The sequence below is a fragment of the Hippichthys cyanospilos genome, chromosome 8 (genome assembly GCF_059441005.1).
Source record: "Hippichthys cyanospilos isolate Australia breed blue-spotted pipefish chromosome 8, RoL_Hcya_1.0, whole genome shotgun sequence".
Lineage (NCBI taxonomy): Eukaryota > Metazoa > Chordata > Actinopteri > Syngnathiformes > Syngnathidae > Hippichthys > Hippichthys cyanospilos.
In genome coordinates this window covers 17818413-17845389 of record NC_142376.1, presented here as the reverse complement: position 1 = coordinate 17845389, position 26977 = coordinate 17818413, and the positions used below count along the sequence as shown (strand labels likewise).

Below are 26977 nucleotides of genomic sequence, written 5' to 3'. Positions count from 1 at the left end.
TTGTAATGTCTGTAGAAGACAGTAGATAAATATTTGAGACTGTTTTCAACCTTCAATAGTTCCTTTTCCTCTGTCTTTTTGCTGCTCATGATGTCTTTCCCTGTTTTCACTATAGCATCCACAGAGTCTTTGTGCCTAATGACATCCATAGAGAAGACCTGCAAAACACAGCTGAGTATGGGTGAATGTTGAAAAAAGCACACGCTCAAACAGACGCTGAACGACTGACCTTATGTGCTTGTAGCTGGGCTGCAGTTTGGTCTTGCCCCAATTTGATGGCTCCCATTGACAGTAGCTTATTCTCAGCACCCGTAAGCCATGCGAGTTCAGAATCTGCTGCTTCTTCAAACTTTTGGGTGCGAGGCGCGGTGGGGACAGGGGGTTCAGAAAAACAGACTTTAGAAAATTGGAACACAGCTAAAGTAGGACAAAACAGTGGGAAAAATAGCCACATGAGGGGAAAACAAAATCCATTCAGTCTGGCTCACCTGCTGTGCTTTGAGAATGTCAGCGTTGATCCGGTCGACCTGCTGAGTGATGCTGTCACAGACAGCTCTGTAGCGCTCATTGTCCTCCGTCACAAGCTTGTCAAGACATTCTCGGGTGTGCCAGGGAATGAGATCCAGTAGGGAAGTACTCAATTCATTCAACTTGTCCACTACAGTTTTTTTGTCCTTCGTCTCCTTTAACAAGGTCTTAAACACAAGTTTCATATGTATGAATAAAAACACTGTTGTGTCATCTTTACTCTGCGTACCATAAACTTGGTACAGTTGCTGTCATTTTACTGTAAATATCAGGATAAACAATTATGTACAAGATTGCTACTGCACACAATTTTATGTCTGCCTTGGAGAATAGAAATTTACTGTAATTCTGCAAAGCGAGGGCGTTTTCCATGACAGGCGATTGAAATGTTATTTTAAAAACTGCACCATAAAAGAGCGACCTCAAAAAATATTTCAAACTCAGTCAACTTTACCAAGCCCATCCCTCAGCTCCATGCAAAGAATACATGATTTATGGTACAGCTCGGACATAGGGTACAAGTGCACACACAGCGTGAATACACATTAGCAACTGTTTATAGACATCTTATGTTCTCCCATAGTTGAATAACTTGATTTAAGGATGATGGAAGAATGATGAAGAAAACGTGTAGAAAGTGTGCAGCTGAATGCTTCCCCCAGCTATACATCCCAAACAGTGTCTGGATATACATATACTGAACTAAATGATATGCACCGCTGCATCGTCATCTTCATTGATTTTCGGATTAGTTAATTTTTTAGGACACCATCTTACCTTTTGAATGTTTTGGGCTTGAGTGAGCTGCTCACCGATTGGCTCTTGATCTACATAAGAACTGACTTGAGCCTCTGTCTTAACAAGCCAGGAGCTCAGATCCTCATGTGTATGGTGCAGCTTTGTGGAGAGACTCAAAACACGCTCCAGTGTGTTCAAAACATTTTCACTCATGGACGTGATCTCAGCATACTTTGTTTTTATTCCATCCAATTTGCCTTGTATAACAACAACCTCATCACCTGCAATAAGAGAAGCATGTATAGTGCATAACTTTGAACGAGTCTGAGCCTTACTAACCGACAACTGTTTAGTAAGGGGGAATATACCTGTAGTTTGCTTCAACAGTTCCATCCCATTGAAGAGGGCTTGGTCAACGTTCTTTTTTCTCAATTCAATATCACTTTGTAGAGCCTAAAAGAAAAATTACAACTTCAAACAGCGGCAAAAATAACATCCTTATAGTAAAAACATAATCCCCCCCCCCCCCCCCCAAAAAAAAACACAGACACATAATTAACAGAAAAAATGATTGATGATGAAAAAAAAAAAATTAAAAAAATGAAAGGATTCTGGGCCCGAAATGGAGTGTGTACCAGTTGCTCCGCCATCTGCTTTTCAAGTGTGTCTACTAGGTAGTCGTCCACAGACACTTCACTCAAGCGTGCGTGTGCCTCGCTGAGCCAGTTCATAAGCGCCACCTCGTCCTCTCCAAAGAGCTGGGCGTTAGCCAGGGCCTGCTGCAGCAACTCGTCTTTCCTCCTGCAGCGCTCCTGCAGCTCGATGTAAGCAGCCTGCGTGGCGTCCAGCTTGGACTGAACAAAGTCCTTGTCTTCGACAGAGCTCACAGCTTTGAGCGTCTGACCCAGACTGACAGCGTGAAACAGGTCTTTACTGTGATTCATAATCTCTTCTTCTATGTCCTGAATGCCGGGTGATGAGAAACAACGTAACACCAACCAATGGAAAAGACAAACAGAAAACCAACTGAAATTGAATGGAAATAGAAGAAAAATGAAATGCGAAAAACATAAAAACTCAATGGATGACAAAACTTAAAAGGTGGGGGCATGGTAAAATACCTTATGATTGGCGATTTGCTCTTCCAGCTTTGACGTTTCTGTGCCGACTGGTTCTGAGTTGCAGAGGCGCTTCTCTGTGACAGCGAGCCAATCGCTCAGAGGCTCCAGGGTCTCGTAGAACTGCTGCGTGACCACCAAAATGCTCTGCAATTGCTTATGCCTGACAGAAAAAATAGGTAGTTATATACTGTACAGTATTATACCGATGATTAATTTGTCCACTCATTGATCTAATTAGGCTAAACAAATTAATAGGAGATATTCTTAAATACAAAACACAAGATCTAAGGAACATATTTAAGTAATAAAAACTGAAAAGCTCATGTATTGGAACTCATTAATATGTGTACATCCACTTTTTTGACACTTATAAGTACAATGGGCCATAGCACATTTTGTTACATTTATTTTTTTTGTCTAGCTTAATAAAAAGACTAGTAGTCACATTGTGTCTTGAGGTTCAACAATTAATTGATTTATCGACAATCGATAGTTAAATTATTTTTGATAATCTATTATTTGTTTAGAGAAATTGTCCACAACCTCAACTTCAGTCTCCAGATAGGAAATATTATTTCCTTTATTCCACTCTCTATAAAAGCAGACTGATTTTAATTTATGAAATCAAAATAAATTTTTTACAAACATCTTTTTTTTTTCATTTACTTTTTTTTATTTTATTAAATGTATTGAAATTAACTAAGCATCTCAACAATTTGTTATGTTCATTCAATTTATTATGTTAACTAGACATGCTGATGTGGACCCTTTGATCAAGTTATCAACAGTCCTTGAATAATAACATTGCTCAGCAGGTTTCAGTATTAGGAGAGGCGTACATTTCATCCCAGTCTAACAGGCAATCTTAAAGTTGGTAACTTTTCCACTTAGGGAAAATACTCTTGCAGTGTATTGACGCAACACACACACACACACACGCGCACACACACACTCACACACACACACACACACAAACACCAACCTGTTGTCAGCTTTCTTGAGCAGAGTGTCCCACCTCTGCCCAAGGGATTGTATCTCTTTTGCAACCTTTTCCTTATCAACAGACTCTGCCAGTTCTGCAACCTTCCCCCCTTCATTTTTTATTAGCTCCACTGTGGGCTTACGGTCATCCAAAAGCCTCTGTAAGAGCTGCCAAAGCGAACAAAGGAGAAGACTTATTGGGCATCATTAAAATGCTCTGAGCGCAGTGCTTTTTTCATGAAGGAAAACAATCCATCACAAGCATGTATAGTGTCTCAATTACATCCTTAAAAGCTTTACAAAGCACAATCAAGTTTAACAATGAACGTCATTTAAATAAGATGAATTGTAAAGCAGTAATTGTCCAGAACACAATGTTGTTTTATGTGCTGCAAGTATCACTGAGTAAAAATAATGAACACTGACTTTCTGCTCTTGTATCTGGGCCTTGACCACTTTGAACTCTGAAGAAGGTGGCTTCTGATGGGCCATAAGCTCTTCTGTGTCAGTCAACCAACTGAGCAGAGAGTCCAAAGCATCATGGAACCTTCCACAATGCAGCAGGGCTTCATGCAGCTGGGCTGAGCGCTCAGCAAGCTATGGATGACAAGGTAAAAATAGATGTCAACTATGACAAAGACAGTTTCAAATTGTCCCCTGGATAGCACCACATAAGCAATATTACCCCTCATTTAAAATGTTTTATTGTAATTCTTGCCAATCACATACACATATAGCACCTGCACACCCGTGTTCCATAGTGCCAGTCACATACCTTTTTATTAAGAGTGTTCCACTTTGTGTTAACCTTCTCCAGGTCTTCCTCGAGCTGCTTTGTGTTGGTGCCTCTGGCTGCATTCTGGATCAGCCCCTGACTGAGAGAATTGATGTCCTGGAGTTGTATCTGCAATGGATCGATGTCTTCCTTTTGGAAAGCCTACAATCAAAAGGAAAACAAGGGATTTCATCAATGTAATGAACAAACAAAAAAGTCTCAATATTTATGGTAGCAGGAACCCCAAAAGCCACATTTGACTGGTATAATGCTGCAATTAAATAACCTCAATTTCAATTCCATGTATCGCTCTATCAGGGACAAACCCAGCTACATTATACTGTACTTTCATAACCCTGAGTAGCAGCCTACAATCAAAAGGCAAACAATGGATTTCATCAATGTAATGAACAAACAAAAAAGTCTCAATATTCATGGTAGCAGGAACCCCAAAAGCCACATTTGACTGGTATAATGTTGCAATTAAATAACCTCAATTTCAATTCCATGTATTGCTCTATCAGGGACAAACCCAGCTACATTATACTGTACTTTCATAACCCTGAGTAGCAAAAAAAAAAAAAAAACCCAATATGTAAAAGAACTGCGATTATGCCAACATTTTACATACAACCTGGTGGAACAATTTGCTCTCATCATTATTAATCAATGTTGTTAATAAAGATGCATTTAAGATAGTAACTACATGCATGTACCTGAATATTGTCATTTCCTCCATTAGCCTCCATTAACGAAATACATGTACCAGACAATTGCATAGATCTCTTCTGTGTAATTTAATCAAAAAGATTACAAAATTACAAAATAACCTCTTTGGCAAGGTCAAAAAAATTTTGGTGCTGTACTGCAGAACCTGTCAAAGTTCAGTTTTCTGTTTGGAAAAATGGCTTGATTTCTATGTGATAGCGTCCGTCCGCCCGCCGACCTGCCCTATTCCGTCCATCCTTCCATCCATCCATCTTGACCACTCATCCTCAGATGGGTCGCAGGCATGCTGGAGTCTATCCCAGCTGTCCTTGGGTCGTTAGTGGGGTGCACCCTGAAACATTTGCCAGCCAAACACAGGACACACAGAGACAAACATCCATTCCGCCGACCCACCTAAGGACAATTCAAAGTGCACCTACCATGCACATGTTTTTCTTTTTTCAAAATGTGCCGGAAGAAAACACACGCAGGCACAGAGAGAACAAACAAAGCCATAACTCGAAAAAAAAACACAAAAACAGCCCCGTGAGGCAGACGTGCTAACTACTCTGCCAATCGTGCCACCCATGTGGTAACATGTAAGAATTATATTTCATAATTTTTCAAGCTTGCAAAGCCCACACTCACCAGTTATTTTACACCAGTAAAAAAAAAAAAAAAAAACTACTCGTCAAATAATATTAGCTTGATTATGACCACAAAAATTCTCACGATAGTGAGTTCTTCCAGATCCTCATGCACAATTTACCCGACATTGCCAGGTTTAGTGTTAAGAATCCAACTCAAACAAACAACTCTTAAACCTCTGTTCTACCAGTGGAGCCAAGCTTAAAGTGAGCGGCAGCTGCTTATAATCACACAGACAGACAGACTTCCAGGGAAAACTTAATTCAGCCATCATGTAATCAGATATGTACGGCACAGAGCCAACAGCAACTCGTTCCATCAAGATCCATATCATCATATCATGACATGCTGTTGACTAGCTGATGATGATGATCTTAGAATGAATGAAGAAGCTATTTTTGGGCACCTGTGGGGTGGAATAAGTTTTTGAGTCCACTTCTGAACAGATGGCATTCAGTAACGCCTCAATCTCTCCTGCATGTTGGAATGCGTGTAAATCTTTGGGCAGGCAGTCCTCCACAGACTGCAGGAATTCTTCAAGCTCTTCCATATTATACTGGGGCGCCACTTGTTGCACAGTGCAGGGTTTGGTTTGCTGGCGGCTATCAATGGGTAGCGTTACAGAGTTTCTGTAAGTCTCTGGCTGCGTCACCAGCATGCTGACCAGCTCACGGTCTTCCTGCGATGACACACCTTCTACAAGCTCAGCAGTGGATAACTCTTCATAGTCTGGTAATGTCTTAGAATGCCACCCTGAGGTTTCGTTAAGAGTCCGAAAGGCTGACCCTATAGATGATCTCCCAATGGAATATTTGTAATCGCCTTTATGAAGAGTATCTTTTTCTTTCAAGTTCATCATGTCAGACTGCACCTGTTGTGGCTCTTGAACCAGGCATCCACTTTGGTAAAGGGAATGGTTATTGTGAGTTGGCGTGAAGGGGAACTCATCTTGTCCTGAGCTCAGGGACCGAAGCCTTTTCAAGTCCCCAGACAAGTGCATGGCCTCTGAAGAAGATAGGCTCCTCGTGCCGGGACCGGGCCTCCTGTGACACCGTTGATCATGACGCTCCCGCTCCACTGTAGGACTGTACAGGCCCGAGTCTTCCTCGGATGTCAGAGAGCTAGTCACACTCTGCCCTCGTCTTCCGCCAATTAATCCTGGTCTCTCTGTACTGCCAGAAGACAAAAATCCACTGCGGCTGGCATATTCACCAAGATTTGTAGGGGCAAAGGTCCGCCACGACCGCCGATATTGAGGTTGCTTCTCTCCACTCTGGGGCCGTGACTTTGGCAGCACCGTATCTGTCGCTCTGATAATATTCCCGTTGAGTTTGAGTCCGTCAAAGACAGCCCGCTCGTCCAACGTGGCGGGTTTATGGGTTCGGAGCTCAAATGAACTGGAAGTGGAAAGAACTCCGTTCCCACAGAGGGTGCTGAAGTCAAGGGTGCGGTGGGTGTAGGGTAAGGTGCCTGCAAAGTGGCGAGAAGTGAGACTCCCCTTGGAGCTTGAGTCTATCTGCTCATTGAGCCGCACCGTGTCATAAATGGACCTCTGAGGCACATAGCAGTCATCAATGTTTAGGTCCTCCTCCTCCCCTTTCCCAACGCAGGACGGGTTTTGTCTGAGGCAATCTGGTCGGCTCAGCGGTTTCCCCATGCCAAAACATACACGCTATTGTCTACAAAGAAAAACTAGATGATCTTACTGTGTCGCTTGCTTAGTTGGCAAATTAGTTTTTATGCTTTAAAATTACAAATAAAATAATAAATAGTTCTTGTGTATTTAACACAATAAAACATCTCTTAAATTATAGTGCAAGGACATAAATAATAAATTATATTCTAGTATTGAAGTTTCATAGCGGATCCATTCATTCTCTCTATTAAGGCTTCTCCCCCATTCCATTGACAAAAGTTAATCCCATTTCTTCTGGTTCAGCATGCATCCTTTTCCTTAGAGATTCTGGCGGCGTTCATTCTGAAACTTCCAAATGTATAAAGGATAATGTCCACGTATGAATCCTGACAGGAGCGCAGAAAAAAAGTGTGCCCTATTCCAAAATGTCCTGGTACTTGAAGGATAAACAAAACAGCCTGCCCTTTCTCCTTCACCACTCGGCTCGCAATGACAGACACCCTCCTGACAGAGGCTTCCATGCCCCGCCCCTGCTCATTATTCACACAACATCTGCCACAACTCCATTTGTGCTTGGGAAATACACCGACTAATGCTGATTGGTCGAAACGACTGTCCACCTCCAACCCCCTCCCTGATTCCTCTTTATGTCTGCATGGCCATTATGACTTCACTACTTAGTCATTTTTGTACATCCTGACATAATGGCTTTTCAGATGTCCCCCCTCCCCCCCAATTCAGATTGACTGGGGGAAAATTCCTCTCATCACAATGTTTTCAACTAGACAGTTTCCATTTTTTTTCTATTTTACTGTCTTTTCTTCTACTGGAAGTCTGTGTTGAACCCTGCAGATAAGTTTAATTACTTTGGAATGCTGAGGGAGGCACAGGTCGCAGGTAACTTAACACCGGCTGCCATGCCAAATGCAAGCAGGGTCTTTTTTTTTTTGGGGGGTGGGGGGGTGACCTGGGCAGGGAGCAGGATGACAGTGGGAGGATATCAGGCAAATGATGACAGGAATTCACAGAAAAAGGGTTAAAAGAGCAAAAAAAAGCGCAACTTCTTTGTCCTGCTTGTCATGCATGAGGAGAGAAGACAGAGAAAGACATAAACTACCATCTGAGATCTGCTGGGATTAAAAAAGAAAAATGTTTCTCGCCTTTGGTTATATATCTATAAGTAATTGAAGTTTTTGTTTTATTCCAGCTAGAAAAAAATGTTAGCGCCATGAAAGAGGACCCTTTGTTCCCTTCCAAAATAAAAATTTCACCCGCATGACCATCAACATCCAACTAAGCAAAGGAAGAGCCAGAATGGCCATTAGGAACAAAACCAAGCTAAAATGCAAATTCCCCACATTATTAGGTGTTTTACAGGAATTGAAATCGTTTTAGTAATATATATTGAACAAAAATTTACCTGTATTTGCATTCATTTGCTATGTTTTGCTTGGCAAACAATTCCCACTGATTCGACACTTTTTCAGTCTACATACATCAAAATTATAATTTCAGCTTTAGTAGAAATGTTTTCTTTCAGCGAAGTTCTAATATTACATTGCTATGAGGTTTAATATGGCTTTGTTTCATTTTACTGTTGTTTATGTTAATAGATGGGGGGAAAAAGTAAGACATCACTTAAATACTCTGAAATGTTAGTTCATTTCAAAGTCATAATGTTACAACGGTGTTTTGAAAGAACAGCATAACAGTTATTTCAGAAGACTTTTGATTTCTTGAAACAGCCCGATACCAGGCCATTTCTATAAATTATTCCATGCTTCAACTTGAATGCGTCATCTCTGAGTGGCGCTGAGTACATGTTTTTTTTTTTTTTTACCGTAAACTCTAACAACATGGATTAGTTACAGTGAGTCAGAAGAATGGAAATTCCTTTTTGAATGAAAACAGACTCTGATGTAATGTCTGAAGAGCACGAGTCACCGACGCTACAACCCCCAGCGTTTTGAATCCCTGAACTTCTAGTGATCCCACACAGTACATATAGATACAGCCCATACAATATGCACCTTTCACAGGCAATCTTTCCATGCTTAAGGCAGGCATATCTCTTTCAAAACCTGACCTAAAATGGCAAGAGCAGTCTTTCTGTTTATTCTTCTCTCACTTAGGTCAGTAACACAAACCTTATTCAGACTACAGTTCAATATGATGACATAAGATCATATTTTTAAGCATTAAAGTTATTGCAGAAAAATATCCAATGTGCCATTTTAGACAATCCATTCATACAAATGAATGAAAGGGGGTTTTCCCACTAATTCCCATCTGATTCCAGGACAAAGAGAACTTCAAAACATCTCCTCCTACCCAGCAAGCCCCCCCCCCCCCCCCCCCCCCCCACCCCCACCCTTATTAGAATCCCTACAACTCAAATGGAGGTTTGGCTGTGACACTGTGGCACCCCCTTTGTACCATTACGCACCCCCTGCCCCCCACAAAAAAGAAGAAAGAAACTAAACAATCCTTTGACCTACATCTTTGCACTGACACATCTGTGCAACTGCACCGAAAAACAGCTGTTTACATTGTTTGACTGTCAAGCTATTTAAAACCTGAGATGATCCCAAGTGTTTATCATATTACAGTACTAAATGTAGGCTAATCCTCTTTTTAAAAACTCCAAAGGAATTTATAGGCTTTTAAAATATTTGTGTCAAAACCTTGGTAATAGCCATTTCGTCCCTCGCTTATAACAATGACGACATCCAGAGTGGGAGAAGAATTAAACACAGACCTTCAAGATAGCATCATAGATCTATGGCTGTGATTACAAGAATGACAAAACAAAGTTAAATAAACCCAAGTTGCTGGAGCCTTTGGGAGAGGCGTGTTCATCTCCAAATGTGTTACCCAGCCTGTGCTATCTGCATGACATATATGGCTCAAGCACAGTCTGTCTCAAGCACTAGAAGAAAATAGTACATAAACATCAAGACATGTTGCATGTCATATGTTTGTCTGAACTAGAGGTAAGGGTTCTAAAAAGGTTCCTGAAGGGCAGAATTTCCACCCAGAAACATTAGTTGCTGGAAAAAGTAATTTTTGAAAAAGTTCTAGACAAATAATCATTTTCGTTGAAAAAAAAAAAAATCTTTGAAAACTGTTAAAAACATGGGTGTTAAAAGATCCTCCCCCTCAAATATCCCAGTTTAGCCTTGTTTCAATATTTTTAATGCTGATGTAACTTGAATCGCCTTACCAATTTATTGTACATGGTCTGCTAAAGAATGACATTTATCTTCCATCATTTCATTGCATTAAGTGGATAAATGTTCTCCACAATGGGTTGTGGACCTCAGTCTTCAGGAAAAACAATTGCAATAACCAGTGTGAGTTGGGAGAGTTACAAAAACTGAAAAGTGTATTCTCCATCTGTTTTGTTAGCAACACACATGATCTGTTTGTCCAAAATCAAAAACCCGCCAAAATGTTATTCTCTATTTGGAGACTGATTACCGTATTTTCCGCACTAAAGGCGTACCCGCAATTAATGACACATTTTAAAACGTTTTCAATATATAAAGTGCACCGGATTATAAGGCGCACCCTCAATTAATGACATATTTTAAAACTTTACTCAATACTCAAAGTAATAACAATAACTCAAATAATGACTCTAAACTCTCAGTAGCATAATAACTCAATGTCCAACCTTGTTCAACTGTAAGCACACAAAAGAACCAGGTAAAGCTTACTTAATCAGGTCATTCACCATCTACGAATCCCAATCTCAATATTGATCTTTTTACACCTGATTATAAAGTGCACCATCAGCTTTTTAAAAAAAAATGAAGGCTTTTAGGTGCGCCTTATGGTGCGGAAAATACGGTAGTTTGACCTATTTTTGCTTGGGTGGGGATGGCATTAAAGATAAAATGAGGAGGGATGTTTGAGTTTGGAATCAAATCCCAGTCAACCAGCAGGAGGGCTGGAGTTTGGTGTGTGTGGGGCCTGGGTGTTGACTGCCCTGTTGGTTACCCTGTTGTAGATGAGTGGTGGTTTCACCCTGGAATGTAGTCCACCCTGGTCTATAAAACGTGCGACACATCAGTGGTGATGACTGGTCACACACTGATCACCTACGTATGTGAATTTGTAATAGAAGCATGATTGAAGTTCCAGAAGATCAGAAACAATCAAGGTAAATTAAAGCATGATTAACTGAACCTTTATAGAGAAGTTGACTAGTCAATTAACTTTGGTTAATTTTTGTAGACATGAGTTACAGAATTTCAAAGTCACTTTTATTTGTCAATTTCTTCACATGTGCTATACAAAGGAATCGAAATTATGTCCACATTCCATGCAGACAAATATCAAGACAGGACAGGACATACACTAAAGTGCACTCACTAGGTGAGTTTGGATGAATAATGACATGTTCCACAGTTCTACAAGAAGGGTTTGGTAACTATCCAAACATCTCGCCTTTTCTGGTAAGATGTCTTGAATCATTGTCTTAATCGCCCTATTAAAAGGACAACACAAAGAAAATACCTAAAACACATTGAGCTAATATTATGAATGTGAAACTAGTTTTGTTGATTATTTCCCATGATGCCCATCAAAATGAAAAAATATGTATAATTTTCTCAGGACTCATTCGGGATGTAGCGATTTTGCTGTTCCTTATTTACACTATGGAAATTAAGAAGTTCAGCTCAAATTGTTGAGTTTTTAACCGCTGTTTGTAGATGAATTGGTGATGCTATCTATCTTTTACTTTTGTGCTCCTTTTCTATGTTGGTGCTCTGAACTGTGAGACGGACGTACTAACCACTCATCCACTGAGCTGCCCCTTATCCATAATTGTTTGAAGATAAAAAAAAAAAAAAAAAAAAAATCTTCATTAAAAATTGTTTGAATGTTTATTAACATTGATGATGTTTAAACACAATATACGGAATTAAATAATGAATAATGTAAATAAATGTACAATAAATGTAACATGGTGTTTTATATGAAACCCTGAGAAGAATGAAGGATTACTGTTTTGGGGAATCCTTGAAAAAAGGCCCCTGTGTAGGTTCTCGATCCTTGAAATAACAAAAGGGTTCTCATAATGGAACACCCTGATCCTTTTCGGTGAAAAGTTCAAAATATAAAAGGATTCTCATTGGAACTCACAGAGATGGTTCTAGATTAAACTCTTTAAATATAAAGGGCCCTGTGTGGGATCTCGATGAAACCTCAAGAGCAGTGGTTCTAAAAAAATGTTTTATGAACATTAATGATGTTTAAACACAATATACGGAATGAAATAATGAATAATGTAAATAAATGTACAATAAATGTAACATGGTGTTTTATATGAAACCCTGAGAAGAATGAAGGATTTTTGGATTCTCGTCGATAAAACTTTGATTAGAATGACTTTACAGTATATTGTCAAAATCAGCTGAGTTTATTTATTTTTTGGCTGGCGGTCTTGCCTCGAGATTTTTCCAAAGGGAAAAAAAGTGTGCCTTGGCTTGAAATTTGGAAATCACTGCATTAAGCCCTCTCTCAGGTCACAACACAAGTAACATCTGACCTCACAGATGTTGGCCTGAATAAATGGACTTGAAACATCAAGGGTGTTCCCAGAAGACAGTCTCTCAGAACACGTCATTTCTGTATTCTCTTTCTTTCCAGGTAGTTACTTTTATCAGTGAGACAGAACTTTAAACTGTTACTGCTGGTTTTAGTTAAAAACAAAGACAACTAATACAAAGGACAGAAGTCCATATTTATCATCCAAGACTCAAATGACACCCTGCTGGCAACCACCTGGCTGCGCCCCAAAGTCTACCTACCGCCCAAAGCAATGGTCCTTTTGTTAACAGCAGATGCATTTGATGAGCATTCGGTCCCCAGAGGATTGTTGCTTTTGTATTGAGGGTTTGAATGAAGCCTGCTGGTCATGTGCTCCACTGTGGGTGCTGTGGAAATTATCTGTGTATTTTAGAACTACTATGAATCTGCAAAAGTGGTATGATTAAACTTTGATTGGCCTGAATGAAATTTAACGAAATCAGATTTAATATGAGGACACTTGTTTAAATAAACCCCCACAATAAAATAGAATTAACACTTCTGCACAATACTTAATGACTCAGTACTTTGAAATGATTCACTACCGTCCATTAAAAAATGACAGTATAGTAAATATTTTTCACATTAATGACAAAAAAAGTTAACAGTTATGACAGTTTAAAAGTTTTTATCTTTTTTCATTCAAGTTATGACATATCTGAACTTCACTCGTTCCTCAAAGACAATAGGTGGTATGGCAGTGTTTTGCCACTGCACACTAGGAAAAGAAGAAAGATATATACAGTACTTACATCATTACCCAAAGCTACAGTACTGAATCGTATTGCTTTGTGCAAATGAACCTAATGAAGGGGCCAGTGAGTGCATGCTATGGATGTCTGAATCTACAGTGAATATATAAGAGGCTGCTTCAGTACATTCGTGTGCAAATCCCTGTATGTTAAATTGTAGTCGTGATGGTAAAATCTAAGATTTTGTTCTTGGACTTTTTGGAACAAGATAATGTTGAAGCAGGTACCTTAAAGGCCTCCAGCTGTTGATTGATGATGTCTGTCTCCATGCCGACCGCTCCTTGGGATGCTTCCTTGTCCACAGCTCTGCAGAGTTTATCTTCCATATGGTGGAGTTTTCCACACAGCTCCTCCAGCTTGACCAGAGTACTCTGCACCTGCCTCTCTCTGCCTTTGGCTCGGTCCATTAGCTTGCCACACTGCTTGCTCAGGGCATCCAGGTCTCTTTTCAGGCCCAACAGGTCAGGTGTCGAGTCCGTTTCCAGCATCCTCTTACAGCCGTCTCCTGCATTGATTGTGTTGGACATCAGCTCTTGCAGCTGTGCTACGAAGCTCTTGATGTTCTCTTGCTGCTCTTTAAGAACAACCAAGTCTAGATCCACTGGAGCCATGCTGTCCAACTCATCATCCAAGTCTGTGAAGCGGGTGAACATCTCCCTAACGCTGTTTTGGAACTGACCAATGCCCTGCAATTTACCTTCCAGGACCTGGCACGTCTCCTCTATCTTCTTGTTAAGGGAACCGTAGTCCTTTTCTATGCTGTCAGCTTGCAGTAATAAATCTGTCACTCCATCGGCATCTGGGAAATCCACTACAAGGGTCTTTGCCAAGCTCGTAAGGTGATCTACTTGGTTTTGCAGCCCTTCGAGGCTCTTTTGTTGGGCTTTCATGTTGGTCAAGTTCTTATTGCTATAGGCCTGCACTCCCTGGGATTCGTAAGTATCCAGGAGCTTCTTAGCGCCATCAAGATGAGTCTTGGCCTCTTTGGAGACTTCATTAAATTCTTTAATTGCATGTGAGATCTTTTCCAAGCATTCTCTTTTGTTCTGAAGAACTTCCAACATGCCGTCCACTGTTTTGGAAATGCTCGCCGCCTCTTTTTTAACTCCTTCTGTGTCAGTGTCAGCCACCTCGAGAAGGCTCCCTGCAGCAGTGTTCATCTGTTCTACCACACCTCTGTGTTTATCCACATCCTTCTGAAGAGCTTTTACTTGAGCTATGGCATTCTCCACGGCAACGGGTTCAATGGTGATTTTGATTTCACCCTCTTTGGCTTCGCACTCCTTTGCCCAAGTGCAGAGTTTATCAACGTGCTCGTCAAACTTTTGAGCTCTTTGCAGGGCAACCTTCAGTTTGTCAGCCTGTGCCTCAACGCTCTTCTTCACATCTTGCCAGTTAGAAGAGAGGAGTACCAGTTGACCTTGCAGGGCCAATTTTTCTGCACCATCAGTGCTCTGCAGAAGCATCTCGCCTTCACCTGCTATTGTACTATAGGTGGCCTCTTGTTCGCTGAGCGCCACCTGCAGGTTACTGTGTTCGTCCACAGTTTTTTTCAGGACATCCATTTTGGCAGAGATGGACTGAGGTTTTGACTGCAGCTTCTGAGACAACCATGCCTGGAAGTCCTTAGAGGTCTGATGAAACTGCTGGGAGCTGGCGAAGGTTGAGGTCAGCTGCTCAATTTGTTTGGCTGTAGCATGAGAAAAAGAAGGCTCAGAGAAGGTAGGCTTTGGCAAGGTTGAAATATTTGTTTCATGCAAAATAATTGCCAATAACATGTGAGTCTTATTTCACTCATGTTTCCATTTTCAACAGTAAAAAGTTAATATTTTATCTATAATTTCATAACTATTATTTGTCATGTACCTTTAACCTATAACATTTTTTTGCGCCTGCTGTTGATTGAAAGTGATATCGCATGCACTTAGGGCTCAGGTAATGACCAATCACAGCTTACCTCCTTCTAGGTTTGGTCATGTGATGTCCTGAGCACATGTAGTGTCAGGTTCACTTGACAGCAAGTGGCAATTTTTTTGTTTTTAAAGGTATCGTGCATGATGAATAATGTTATTAAATTAATTATGAACAAAATACTGCATGAACAGTTATTGCTGGAAATGGCTAAATAAGTAAAGTATACCTGAATGTGGAGCCCAATTTTTTTTTCCTTAACTTTTGGCTCATTGTTGTCATAAAACAAAGATGACAAACCTGCTCTCTCTTCCAGCTGTTGGAGAGGTTTGCTGACACTCTCCAGCTGCCTGTCTAAATCAGCTTTGAGATAGTCCTCAGTCACTATCGCTTTGAGTTCTGCATGAACGGCTTTGGCCTCCTTCAGCTTTGCCCTCTCCTCTCTCAGCTGAATCGAGATGTTGTGGACATCCTCCAACCGCTTCTTTACCGCATCGGGCTGGGTGCTGCTAGCTTGATGTCTACCGAGCTGATCCTCCAGCTGAGCAGAGGTATGGCTGAGGGTCTTCAGCAGCTCTTGGAACTGTTGCGTTTTCAAAACCGCCTGGTCGATGAGGCCATCTCGCTGATCAAGCTGCCCCATAAGTCCTTGCCACTTCTCTGTGATGAAAGTGAGCTGCTCCTTCACCAGCTTTCCATTTGAGGGGTCTTGGTTATCTGATGAGTTTAAGATGGCAGACGCAGCTTCCTTGAGTTGCTCAAACTGAGGCTTCCGGCTCTTGAATTCATTCTGGAGGATCTAAACAAGTGAAAGAGTAAACCTGTTCACTTCACTTGGAAGAAATACATTATAATTTCACAAAGTCTGTTTAAAAACCCCACTCACAATTCTTTGCCACAAATGCTAAATTCTACCAAAATGGGATCCAGGTAGACCTTAGTTCACAATTGCGATTTCTGATCCTTCATACAGTGCATATAAAAAATATGGAAAGGAAATGTATTCACCTGAGGTAGTTTTCAAATTTCTTTTGTTTTCCACATTGCAATCGGAATTTAAGAAGTATGAAGGAGAATTAAGTGACACCAGTGATATCACAAGAATACAGTTGCAACATTGTGAAGAAAAGGAATCTCAATGCTCAAGAATATAGTTGAGTATATAAAAATACTTGATAGCCCTAATTATTATAGGGTAATATTATTCAATTGAAACACAAAGCTGTAAACTGATATTAGGAAAAAATGCAATATTAGGATTTTTTTAATAATATTTTACATAACATATTCAATTAGAAGTATTTTGGATTTTTCAATTTAAATAGTGTTTACCTGGACTTGTTGCTTCTGCATTTTCAGCATGTTGGGGTCAATTGAGAGCGGCCCAAGGACACTCATCATCAGCTCCTTCTCTGATAGCCACTGACCGAGCTGCAGCTGAGTGCTCTGGACGATGTCCAGATTCTTGTTGGACTGCTCCAGGTGCTGCTTCCTCTCCAACACTGAGCCACTAATATCTGCCCAAGCAGCATCTAGAACAGTAGAGCATGAGTCAGCGTCATTCCATGAAGTGTTTGCATCTCACACTGGGCAGCACTTGGCTGGATAAATGTGTTAATTTAATTTCAAAAAGCAGGTGCTGTGATATTCAACGGCAGGCAGGGTGCATTCCATGAGTCAATCTTGCCCTCAAGTTACGTGTATTTAAAACTCAGATTATATAGACTAGGATTCCATAAAATAAACAACCCATTGATGCTTGCCTATCTCTGCCAACATCTGCTTCCATTTGTCTGCTTCTTGCGAGTTTGGATGGGTTTCAATTAAGTCGATGAGCTTCTCTCTCAGTTTGTGCAGCTGCTCTTTCTTCTGCTTCATGTCCTCTTCAAACACCTGAAAAAACAAATATTTATAAAAGTGAGAATGTATGTATGTATGTATGTATGTATGTATGTACAGTATGTATGTATGTATGTATGTATGTACAGTATGTATGTATGTATGTATGTATGTATGTATGCATGCACGCATGCATGCATGCCTGTAATGTATGTACAGGATGCATGTATGACAAACCATTCACATTAAAATTAACTTTATAAGAGGAAGAGAAATTAAGATAGTCTCTTTGGCCCATTTCTCCATAGAAGACTGAGCTGTTTTATAGAACCAATATGAATTATAATTTCACGCTCTTTAAATTCAGCCTCTGAGAAATAGGCTTGCAGTTTTATTTGGATCAAACACACAAGCAATATTCGCTCTCACATCACCGATTTTTAATTATTTGACATTAACTTTTAAGGTAACCATGAAAATCCTTGGCTGCATTTAAAGACACATTGGCAACAATTTTCATTGGATAACATTTCACCCAAAATACCGGTAACTTTTAAGCATCACCTTCTGCTGTTCAAGTTGCGTTTTAACGACATCTTTCTCTGTGGCACCATTCTTCCAAGAAGCTGCCGTCTTTCTCATATCCTCCAGCCACGTCATCATGTTTTCCGTCTCCTTTTTGGCATCCTTCAGCTCCCGAACCGATTCATTTAGCTCAGCTGCTCGGCTCTTCAGAGTGTCACCCAGACAGGAATAGCCTTCATTGACGAAGGACATATTTTGCTGAATTGTCATCAGCTCTGTGGAATTAACACAATTCAAATATAAATGGCTCGTCGTTTCTTCATTTTCCAAGTTAACAGACATTTCTGACATAATGGGAAATATTAAGGGCTGATGGGTCCAAACATATTTTCAGGAGTTCAAGGATATTTTTAAAATCAAAGTTAGTGAGTTAGGGAGTTACAAACCTATTTTTTTTTTACAAGGCATAAAAATAAACTCACCCTGAAAATATAAAACTACAAATTTCACCTAATATCATAACTATTAAGACATACGCACATATTAAGAAAAAAATAAGTACCAAAGCACTCGAGTGGCTCATGCCAAGATTTTTACTTGCATAGAACATCATAGTAGAGCTGGATAATGTACAAAATAAATATATGGCATCAACTTGTCAAGTCATGTTCGTTAGGATATGATTACGACGCATGCTCTCAATAATATTTCAGTACATTATCCAGGACTACAATACAGCCAATCCAGGAAAGTTAATTGCATTCACAGCGCTACAACCTCATCCACACTAGATTACCTTTATTGGTTAGGTAGGAATGGCTCGCTGGACCACCACCATTAGTAAGAGCTAACACAAAGACATGAAGACAAAGCTTAAATCAAGGACACATTCCTCAGTTAGCACTGATGCGACATTAACATGCACAATATCGTCGATCTTCCACATTCCTCTTTGCAATCCGTACAGAAGGTTTTTGGTGGCTTTACCTGTCTTGTTTGGTATTTTAGCTTTGGCAGGGGATGTAAGAATAGCAATCCGACTGCATAGTGACGATCCTCTGCTTTTCAAGTCCTGCACAGCAGGACCTTTAGATGTCCATTCTTCCAGTAATCCCTATGGAAAAGGTTTTTCATTTAAAATATGTATGGTTTGCTAAATGAAAAGAAAACATGGTCCAAATTCCGCCATCTGTCATTATTTATATTTAATAACAATCTATTTAGACAATAAGATATAAAACAGCTTATGAAATGACCAGTTTGACAATAGTGTATGGTGACTTACAGTGACTATCTGGAGGTCCTTCTCCAAATCTTTTGCACTGCAACTTTTCTGGACCACAGGAACCTTCTCACCAGTCTCCTCTAGCCATTTGCTGAGCGCATTGGCCGCAGACCTGAACTCCCGTAGCAGGTCCTGACAGGATGATACATCCTCCTCCCTGCAGAATAGACAAAAGCAGTCGTTTACTTAATGGATCTTTTAATGCATGAAATGGAGATGAGGAAATGATCAGCACTTTTCTTTGACAGTGTCTTTGAATGTGCTGAAGATGTTTGAGAGATTGTCCATCTTGCTCTGGATCTGTGCTCTGTTTCCATCTGTACTCATATCACACAGCTCCTTGGACAGGGTCTGCAACTTCTCCAAATTCTTTACATGTTCGGCCATTTCAGCTTTCGTATTCTAAAAAAAACATCCACGTCATCTTTTTTTCCCAAAACAAAAGCTTAACATTTCTGGCAGTCCACTCACCTGGGTTAGCTCAGCAAGTTCTTCAAAGGTTTTCCCTGGCCCGTCGGTTTCATGCAGATCTTGCGAACGCTTCACAACGAACTGCTGGACTTTTTCTGCCACCTTCTCAAACTGCTCCACCTTGTCTTTAAGTTGTTCCAGACGCGAAACCTTTTGCTTGTGCTTGTCACACATGTCCGAGAAGCGATTGGAGAGGGCATCCATCTTGGACTGCAGGAGGGTCGCTGAGGAGGGGTCGGCTGTTTCCACAAATTTCTTCACTTTTGATTTCATGGCTGAGATGCTGCTCTGGCGACTTGCTATGTCCTGTTCTATGGCCTTGAAAATCACAGAATATGGTTACATTTTGAAATAGACTCAGACGTGGAAAAATACAAATTAGCATGAGAAGTGATTGCACAGATTCCAGAACATCTGGATGCTGTATTTTTTTTTTCAATTAGATTTTCGTCTTTATGTGCTGTCATGTCAACTGAATCTGCCCAAGGCCTTAAGAATCAGTCGTGCTGACCGATATAACTTCAATTATATCTTTAACTATCTTTAACTAATCAGATTAAGAATTTGATCCTCAGATAGTCAGAGCGGTGGCCCTTAATGATATCAACATGTTACCATCATCTGATTGGTTGTCCAGAATAAAACTTGTTACAGACAACCTCAGTGAGCAAAAAACATCTGTAACAACCCGCTTATTTTAATATATTTGTTAATACGCATCTCAGGTGATTGACAGAGATTCTGAAGAGCTCCAGATGTAGTATGTGGCAGTTTGTTCTTTTTTTAGACTGTTTTTTATAATTATGATTTGATGGTACTGGCATTAAAATGTGGATTAACTATTTAGAGCCACTGAGTACATTGACAGCTATCTAAATCAGAAATCAATTTTGACTGAGCTGGGGGTTAATGAGTTGAATTGGGAAAGGCACAGGTACTAAATGTATAGCCCACCATTAGGAAACACTATGCGGTAAAAATGCCTGACTAACAAAAATACGTACAGTTTCTTTGCTGAGTATGTTTGTGATGGATGCAGAGTCCAGTGGAATTTTGCCATTCTCTTTTACGCTCTCTTCCACTCCCTCCATCCATCCCATCATGTCATCCAAGCCATCCTGGACACTCATCGAGCGAGTCAACGTCATCTGCAACTTCTCATTGCGATCACTCACAGACTTGGACAAGTTGTCATACCGCTCCACTATGTCATCTGTGGGACAACGATAAGTACTCAACAGTCATTCAAACTTAAATACTGTCTCCTAAATGGTGAGGTAAAAAGCAGGTATGACACATGTAGACCCTCACCTACTGTCTCCTGAATCTCATCTAAGTTGCTCAGCAGGTTTCCCTCAGATGAGATCAGAGAATCAGCTGTTTTTCGTAGCGTGTCAATAGCAGTCTGACGTCCGCTCATCTGACCTTGCAAAGCCTGTGGATGACAAAAGGATCTCAATTTGTGGTGTGGAAAACAAAATAAAAGTATTGACAAGACAGAACAAACAAGCCACAGCATTAGGTACATCTGCATCATGTAATAAGGAACAAAAACAAAATGTTTATCAAAGTTTCTGCTTTTATAAAGACAATAGACATTGCCATTAATATTGATGATTGTAGTTTTTCTTGCCTTGGTGTCCTCGAGCTGTTTCTGCAGAATTTGTGGCTCAGCGGCAATAGCCTCTGACTGCTGCTTCCGCCACTCCTCCTCAGAACTCTCAAGCCACTTTAGTAGGCCCGTGCTGGAGTCATCGTACTTCTGATACTTGTCAACAACATCTTTGAGATTGTTTCCAAGCTGGGTGCACTGAAATCAAAATAATGGTGTACTGAGTCCAGATCTAGCATGATTCGCATTCTAACAGTAGATGGGTTAGATGATGTTCCTTAATTTTCATTGTAAATATGCACAACTTGCTCTTGGGTCAAGAGCCTGCAATCGTGCTACTAGAAAGACAAATGCTGCCACCAGGTGGTGGATACATTTCACTGCACCTATGATATTTTCCCTACAAAATACCTGAGTGTGAAGTGACTTATATCGACCGGCTGCAGAGTCCAGTTTATCCTTGACAGCGGAACAGGTTGCTGAAGTATCCACATGCATCAGGCTATTTTTAGATATTTGGTCAGTGACTCCGCACACTTTAGCCACATCCAGAACCTTTTGGCCTGAAATTGTGATGAAACGAAGGTCGCCCTTGTGAGAGATCACATCTTCTGAAAAACTCCTCTGTCGAAGGAGTTTATCATTGAGAATTTTCAGAGAGCCTGCAGAGGCACCCAACTGTTGCACTTCGCCCTCAGCTTGCGTCAACCATTTCTCAAACTCTTCACAATCATCCTGAAACTTCTTCCGTTCTTCCTGGAGAGACTGGACCTGCTTCATCTGCTGCTCAGCTTGGGTGAGGGAGTCGTCGTAGCGCCCCTTCAGTTCTAGGATTTTCTTCTGCAGTTTCTCCTTCTCATTTGGGGACAGATCATTGGCTTGCTTGTCCAGAAGCGATTGGGCCGACTTGGTGGCCATGATCAAATCCTGCTGCTGGGAAAGAATTTCTTGATGACAAGCCTGCATGAACAAAAAAAGATATACAGTACCATATTTACAACATATTTCCCATATCAATGATATAAAGAGACCATTTTTCACACTTCCTAGCCAAAGCATAACATAGGAACTGCAAGCAAACACTCCAAATTGGGCTGATGATTGCTATGATGCAAAAATCTAGGGATTCGGAATTATATGTTGTAATTTACACAAATGATTTGCACTGATTATTGATTTATTTTGGGTTACATTTCATGGTTGTCTGTACTGTTTGGATTTTTAAAATGCAGCGTAATTACAAAACAAATACTGTCAATATAATGTAAACTGTTTATTAAGGCTATCCATATTACCACCACATTTGAACACATACACACTACATAGTCAATTTATTCTATTTCAATTACTATGGTGTATATAAATACTACAGCATACCAATCATAAAAGAACAAAGAAATTAAATAATTTAGAAAGAAACATGACAATTCATATGTTACCCAAATATCCAACTTAATTTGCATATATATTTCAAACTTTTATCTTCTTTGAAAGTGCTCAGCTAACCTTTCCATTGAAATATAATATTGTGAATAGTTATGTAAGTATAACATCATTTGAGATTTTAACATGAAGCGATTTTAACATGTAGGGAAAGTGTCGACGGCTGCATTGATTAGTTAACATAGTTGTAAAATATTTTCCACTGCATCAAAATTCTACTGGATCTTAATATTCAGATATGTATAATGCCATCTTAGGTGAATGTGAGTGTGTATCAAGTGCAGTAAACCAAACATACCTTGACTCTTTCATACTGCTTGTCCATGTCCATGCTGATGTCACTTTTGCCACTTTCACTTGGATGCAAGGTGTTTCCATTAGCGTCGTCTTTCTCTCCTTTCCGTAATTTGTGTAATGTTTCCTCTGGCAGGTTTCCATTCTCTTTACTTATGAGGTCTGTCTCATCAGTACTTCTTCCATTTGCATCACCAATGTTTGAGATCCACTCCAGTAAACCTTCTATTTTGTTTTTGCTTTCCTCAAGACGCTCAACAGCTGCGGCCTGAAAAGATATGAACAAATTACCCTAAACAAACGCAACAGGCCTGATTGCATTGTATTATGGTACACGCCTATAACATTGTCGTGCATAATTATCAAGGCGGTCAAACTTTTGCTGACCTTTTCACTCTCCTGTTTTATAGCAGTGGTAACAACTTTCTCTAAGTCTTTCCTGGACTCCTCAGCTTGCTTTTGGATGAGCTTGGCCTTGCTTTTCGCTTCTTCCAACTTTGTCTCAATATCATCAATTTGTTCCGCTGTTAGCCTGCTCCGATTTTCCTCCAAAAATCTTTTAGCACCACTGATGACCTCATTCAAAGCGGTTGCATTGGTCAAGACGTCTTTTTGCAAGGCCTTGAGATCAGGACGACATAAAACAGCACATTAAGCACAATTGACCTTGACGGATACCAATCTATTTTATTTCGTAAATATCAAGTAAAGGCAAGACATTTGTCTCACCTGATGCTCTTGCTGGTACTGCTGCAGGTCTGTGACACATTCTGCATTGTTAGCCTGCTGTTGGTGACCAATCAGACGGTTTTCAGTCAAAGTGAGGCTGTCACACACTTCCTCTAACTTGTCTGCAATCGCTTGGTGCCTTTCCAGAATGGCCTGTTGATTTAAAAAAAAAAAAAAAAAAGGCAAGGCATCTGATTAAAACTGCTTGAGCAGAAAAAGGCATGATGAATATGCATTAGACATCTCCTTTGAAATAAAGCCTGGTATGCTGTAAACATGCTGGCTAGTCATTGCATGGGTCTTGAGAAGAAAATAAGCACAGAGAAACATTGTACAGAATGATTAAACACATTAATTCACGATGGATAGAGTTCCAGCAGTGCATTGTTTCCATTGTTAATTGCACAAGAGTCTCTGGCGGCCTGCAGGACACAATCAGCACAGAGGTTAGTGTAAAGCAGTGAATCATGCAAACACACACAGAATAACACAACCCATCAAAAGAAATGTACCTTAGAATTCTTAGTACAGTATATTCCATATTCATTAGTACATATATTGTCAACTACATTCATAAATAAACACAAACTACACATAAAGAGTAATTTGCTGGTTTTACTGAAGACTTTTGCTAGCCAGTAGAATTTAAGTCTTAGATCCATGCCAACACAGATGTTACATCATCTGCGATATTGAGTGGCATATCTAATCTACAAGCAGACCTTCTTCTGGTTTTCCCTCTCCTTGGTGTCCAGTAGTACACTTAAGGTATGTCTCATGGTGCCAATTTTGTTCATCTGTTCCCTGAAGGCTCTCTGAGTGATGCTGAGGCACTTGAGGAGGCAACTGCTCTGAGCGGGACTCAACAAGTGAGCATGCTCAGAAATAAAGCTCTGGATGGCAAATGTGGCATCCTCAAGTTTGAGCTTAGTCTCCTGATGAAGATAAATCTCAGTGTCCTAGAAAAAAATAAAAATAAAACAAACTTTAGTTTTTACCTCTGCAAGGCAAGTGCTGCTTCTTCCAAGAATGTTTGAAGAAACGTTCCTGCCTACATTGCACACAAACTTGGACTTGTGGACATTTGTGCCGGTTATGTGGTGTTGTATTAGAAAGGTCATGCGATGTAAAAACTGTGCCAAATATATCAGACAAGTGACAACCACCAGGTGAAACAAATCATACTGCTGTAAAAAATGACCTGAGGATAATAAAATACAGTACGCTGTGTGCGTGCAAACAGTAATTTAATTGATGCTAACTAAAGCTATCTTTCAGATATTCAAATGTTAGCTTTGATATGGGATCATTTTCAAATTAAAATACCTTGGCATTTTGTATGGAGCTTTTGAGTCCTTCAACATCGCATGTGTTGATATCCACATCCGCAATATTCAATTCCTTTTGGATAAGGCCTGCTAGCACATCAAGATCAGCAAGATGTTTTTGATATGTTGATTCCAAACATGCCTTGAAAACAAACCAAAAAAAAAAAAACATTTAACAATGTTCAATAACACTGATGTCAACATCAAGTCCCTGTATTCGCTTCTGTTTGAACACTGACCTTTCTATTCTCCATTTCTTGAAACAACAACTGCATTCTTTCTTCACACTCTTGGCAAACAGAAGTAAAGTTACGCTCTAATTCCAAATATGTTGAAGACAGATCTTTGTGGATTTGTGTGGGAATGCTTTCGTCAGAAGCATTAAGAAGCAGTTTGGCTTTTTCCATATCTTCTGTCAGCACGCCAGCCAGTAATGAAATTTGGGACTCCAGTGACTAAATGAAAGCAAATTTAAAAGTTAAAAACAATAGATGTTAACTCATAAACAACACCATTAGGTACACCTGAAAAATCTAAAGAGATTTGGCACCTAATTAACCTAAAAAATGACGCCTTTACAAAGAAACAGTTGCTCAGGTAAATTTAATCGAAACAATTGTATATTATTAAATGGTAACAGAGATTTTCCTTTGCATAGTGTTTGTCTTTTCCAGTTCCTCAAAGTGCTTTAACGTTTTCTCCTTATTCACCTACTTCTAACACAGATTTAGGAGTAACTTGGTTGTTCAAGGAAATATAGACATGGTCACAAGGCTCAGGATTGAACCAACAACCTTTGAGCTGGGCCACTGTCACCGCTTTCCTTACCATGCCAATCAAAACAAACCAGTATCATTTGCGAAGTAATAAATGCTGATTTATTTTATTTCTTGTATTTGGATCTGACTATGCAGGTGCACCAAATGTTGCGACTTAAATTATATTGCCCAATACTTCACTTTCTAACCTGGATTTCATCTATTTGCATCTGTAAATCCTGTATGTTGGTGCCAGTTGGTTCCCCAACTAAAAGGTCTTTTCTAACGTCCTCTAAAACATCAGCGTGATCTTGGAGTCTCCCAACACACTCGAGGTAATCCTGGGTAGAGAAGCACTGGAGAGAAACAGCACAAATTTGCATCATACATTTCAAATGCAAACAAAAAGAAATTGCATATCTTTTTCACCAGATTGAGGATGGCTTACCGGACTCTTGATCTCCTTTATTTTGTCAGTGGAGAGTTTAGGAGACATTTCTGCAAGCAATTCATCCTCCGAGTTTTCCTCCTTGATACATTCCAGAGTATGAGTGTCACTTCCCAGAGCAAGACTCTCCATCACTTCCTGGAGCGTTGAGAGGTTTTGGCCTGAGGAAACCATTTGAAGTGCCTGCAGAATCTGGATTGTAGAAGCATGTGACTCAGCTTTCTCCTCAGAGTCTTCTGCATGGCTTTTTCTGGGGGAAATCAACTCATTTTTTAGGGAGGCATCACACCCCTGTTCGAGCTTTTCATGTGGTGCAGCAGAGTCATCGTCAGTTTTTTCAGATGGTGCATCAGAGTCATGTTTACTTTTTCCAAGTGGTGCATCAGGGTCAGCTTCATTTTTTCCAAGTGGTGTATCATTTTCCAACTTTTCAGGTGGGGCATCAGAGTCATATTTATATTTTCCGAGTGCTGCATCAGAGTCGTCATCTTTATTCGGGGGGGCATCAAAGTTATCTTCATCTTTTATGTGTGTTCCTACAAATTCAACTTCATCTCTTTCAAGTAGTGCATTAGATTCATCTTCACCTTTTTCAGATGGTGCAGCAGAGACATATTTTCCAAGTGGTGCATCAGAGCCATCTCTATGTTTTTCAGATAGTGTATCAGAGTCATCAGGCGGTGCATCAAAGTCATCTTCATCTTTTATGTGTGTTCCTACAAATTCATCTTCATTTCTTTCAAGTGGTGCACTAGATTCATCTTCACCTTTTTCAGATTGTGCAGCAGAGTCACTTTTCTTTTTTCCAGGAGGTGCATCAGAGTTATCATCTATTTTAGGAGGTCCATC

General features: G+C 40.1%; 1 protein-coding gene across 1 annotated transcript in view; it reads right to left on the bottom strand.

The window, feature by feature from the left end:
- dst (dystonin) overlaps nt 1-26977 on the bottom strand; it is a 121406-nt gene that overhangs the window by 24104 nt on the left and 70325 nt on the right. The window contains exons 41-72 of the mRNA XM_088422007.1: nt 26129-26325; nt 25890-26036; nt 25162-25377; nt 24921-25064; nt 24317-24553; nt 23595-23747; nt 23253-23486; nt 22870-23133; nt 21540-22088; nt 21150-21326; nt 20828-20951; nt 20521-20729; nt 19517-19834; nt 19281-19447; nt 19046-19202; nt 18748-18874; nt 18557-18607; nt 17800-18035; nt 17160-17289; nt 16729-16928; nt 15697-16195; nt 13713-15175; nt 4144-4305; nt 3795-3965; nt 3370-3536; nt 2388-2547; nt 1902-2228; nt 1635-1719; nt 1306-1547; nt 489-695; nt 230-349; nt 51-158 (exon numbers count right to left, since the gene is read on the bottom strand). Of these exons, the coding sequence (XP_088278133.1) occupies nt 51-158; nt 230-349; nt 489-695; nt 1306-1547; nt 1635-1719; nt 1902-2228; nt 2388-2547; nt 3370-3536; nt 3795-3965; nt 4144-4305; nt 13713-15175; nt 15697-16195; nt 16729-16928; nt 17160-17289; nt 17800-18035; nt 18557-18607; nt 18748-18874; nt 19046-19202; nt 19281-19447; nt 19517-19834; nt 20521-20729; nt 20828-20951; nt 21150-21326; nt 21540-22088; nt 22870-23133; nt 23253-23486; nt 23595-23747; nt 24317-24553; nt 24921-25064; nt 25162-25377; nt 25890-26036; nt 26129-26325 (7748 nt within the window). The remainder of the gene's footprint in view (nt 1-50; nt 159-229; nt 350-488; nt 696-1305; nt 1548-1634; nt 1720-1901; nt 2229-2387; nt 2548-3369; nt 3537-3794; nt 3966-4143; nt 4306-13712; nt 15176-15696; nt 16196-16728; nt 16929-17159; nt 17290-17799; nt 18036-18556; nt 18608-18747; nt 18875-19045; nt 19203-19280; nt 19448-19516; nt 19835-20520; nt 20730-20827; nt 20952-21149; nt 21327-21539; nt 22089-22869; nt 23134-23252; nt 23487-23594; nt 23748-24316; nt 24554-24920; nt 25065-25161; nt 25378-25889; nt 26037-26128; nt 26326-26977) is intronic.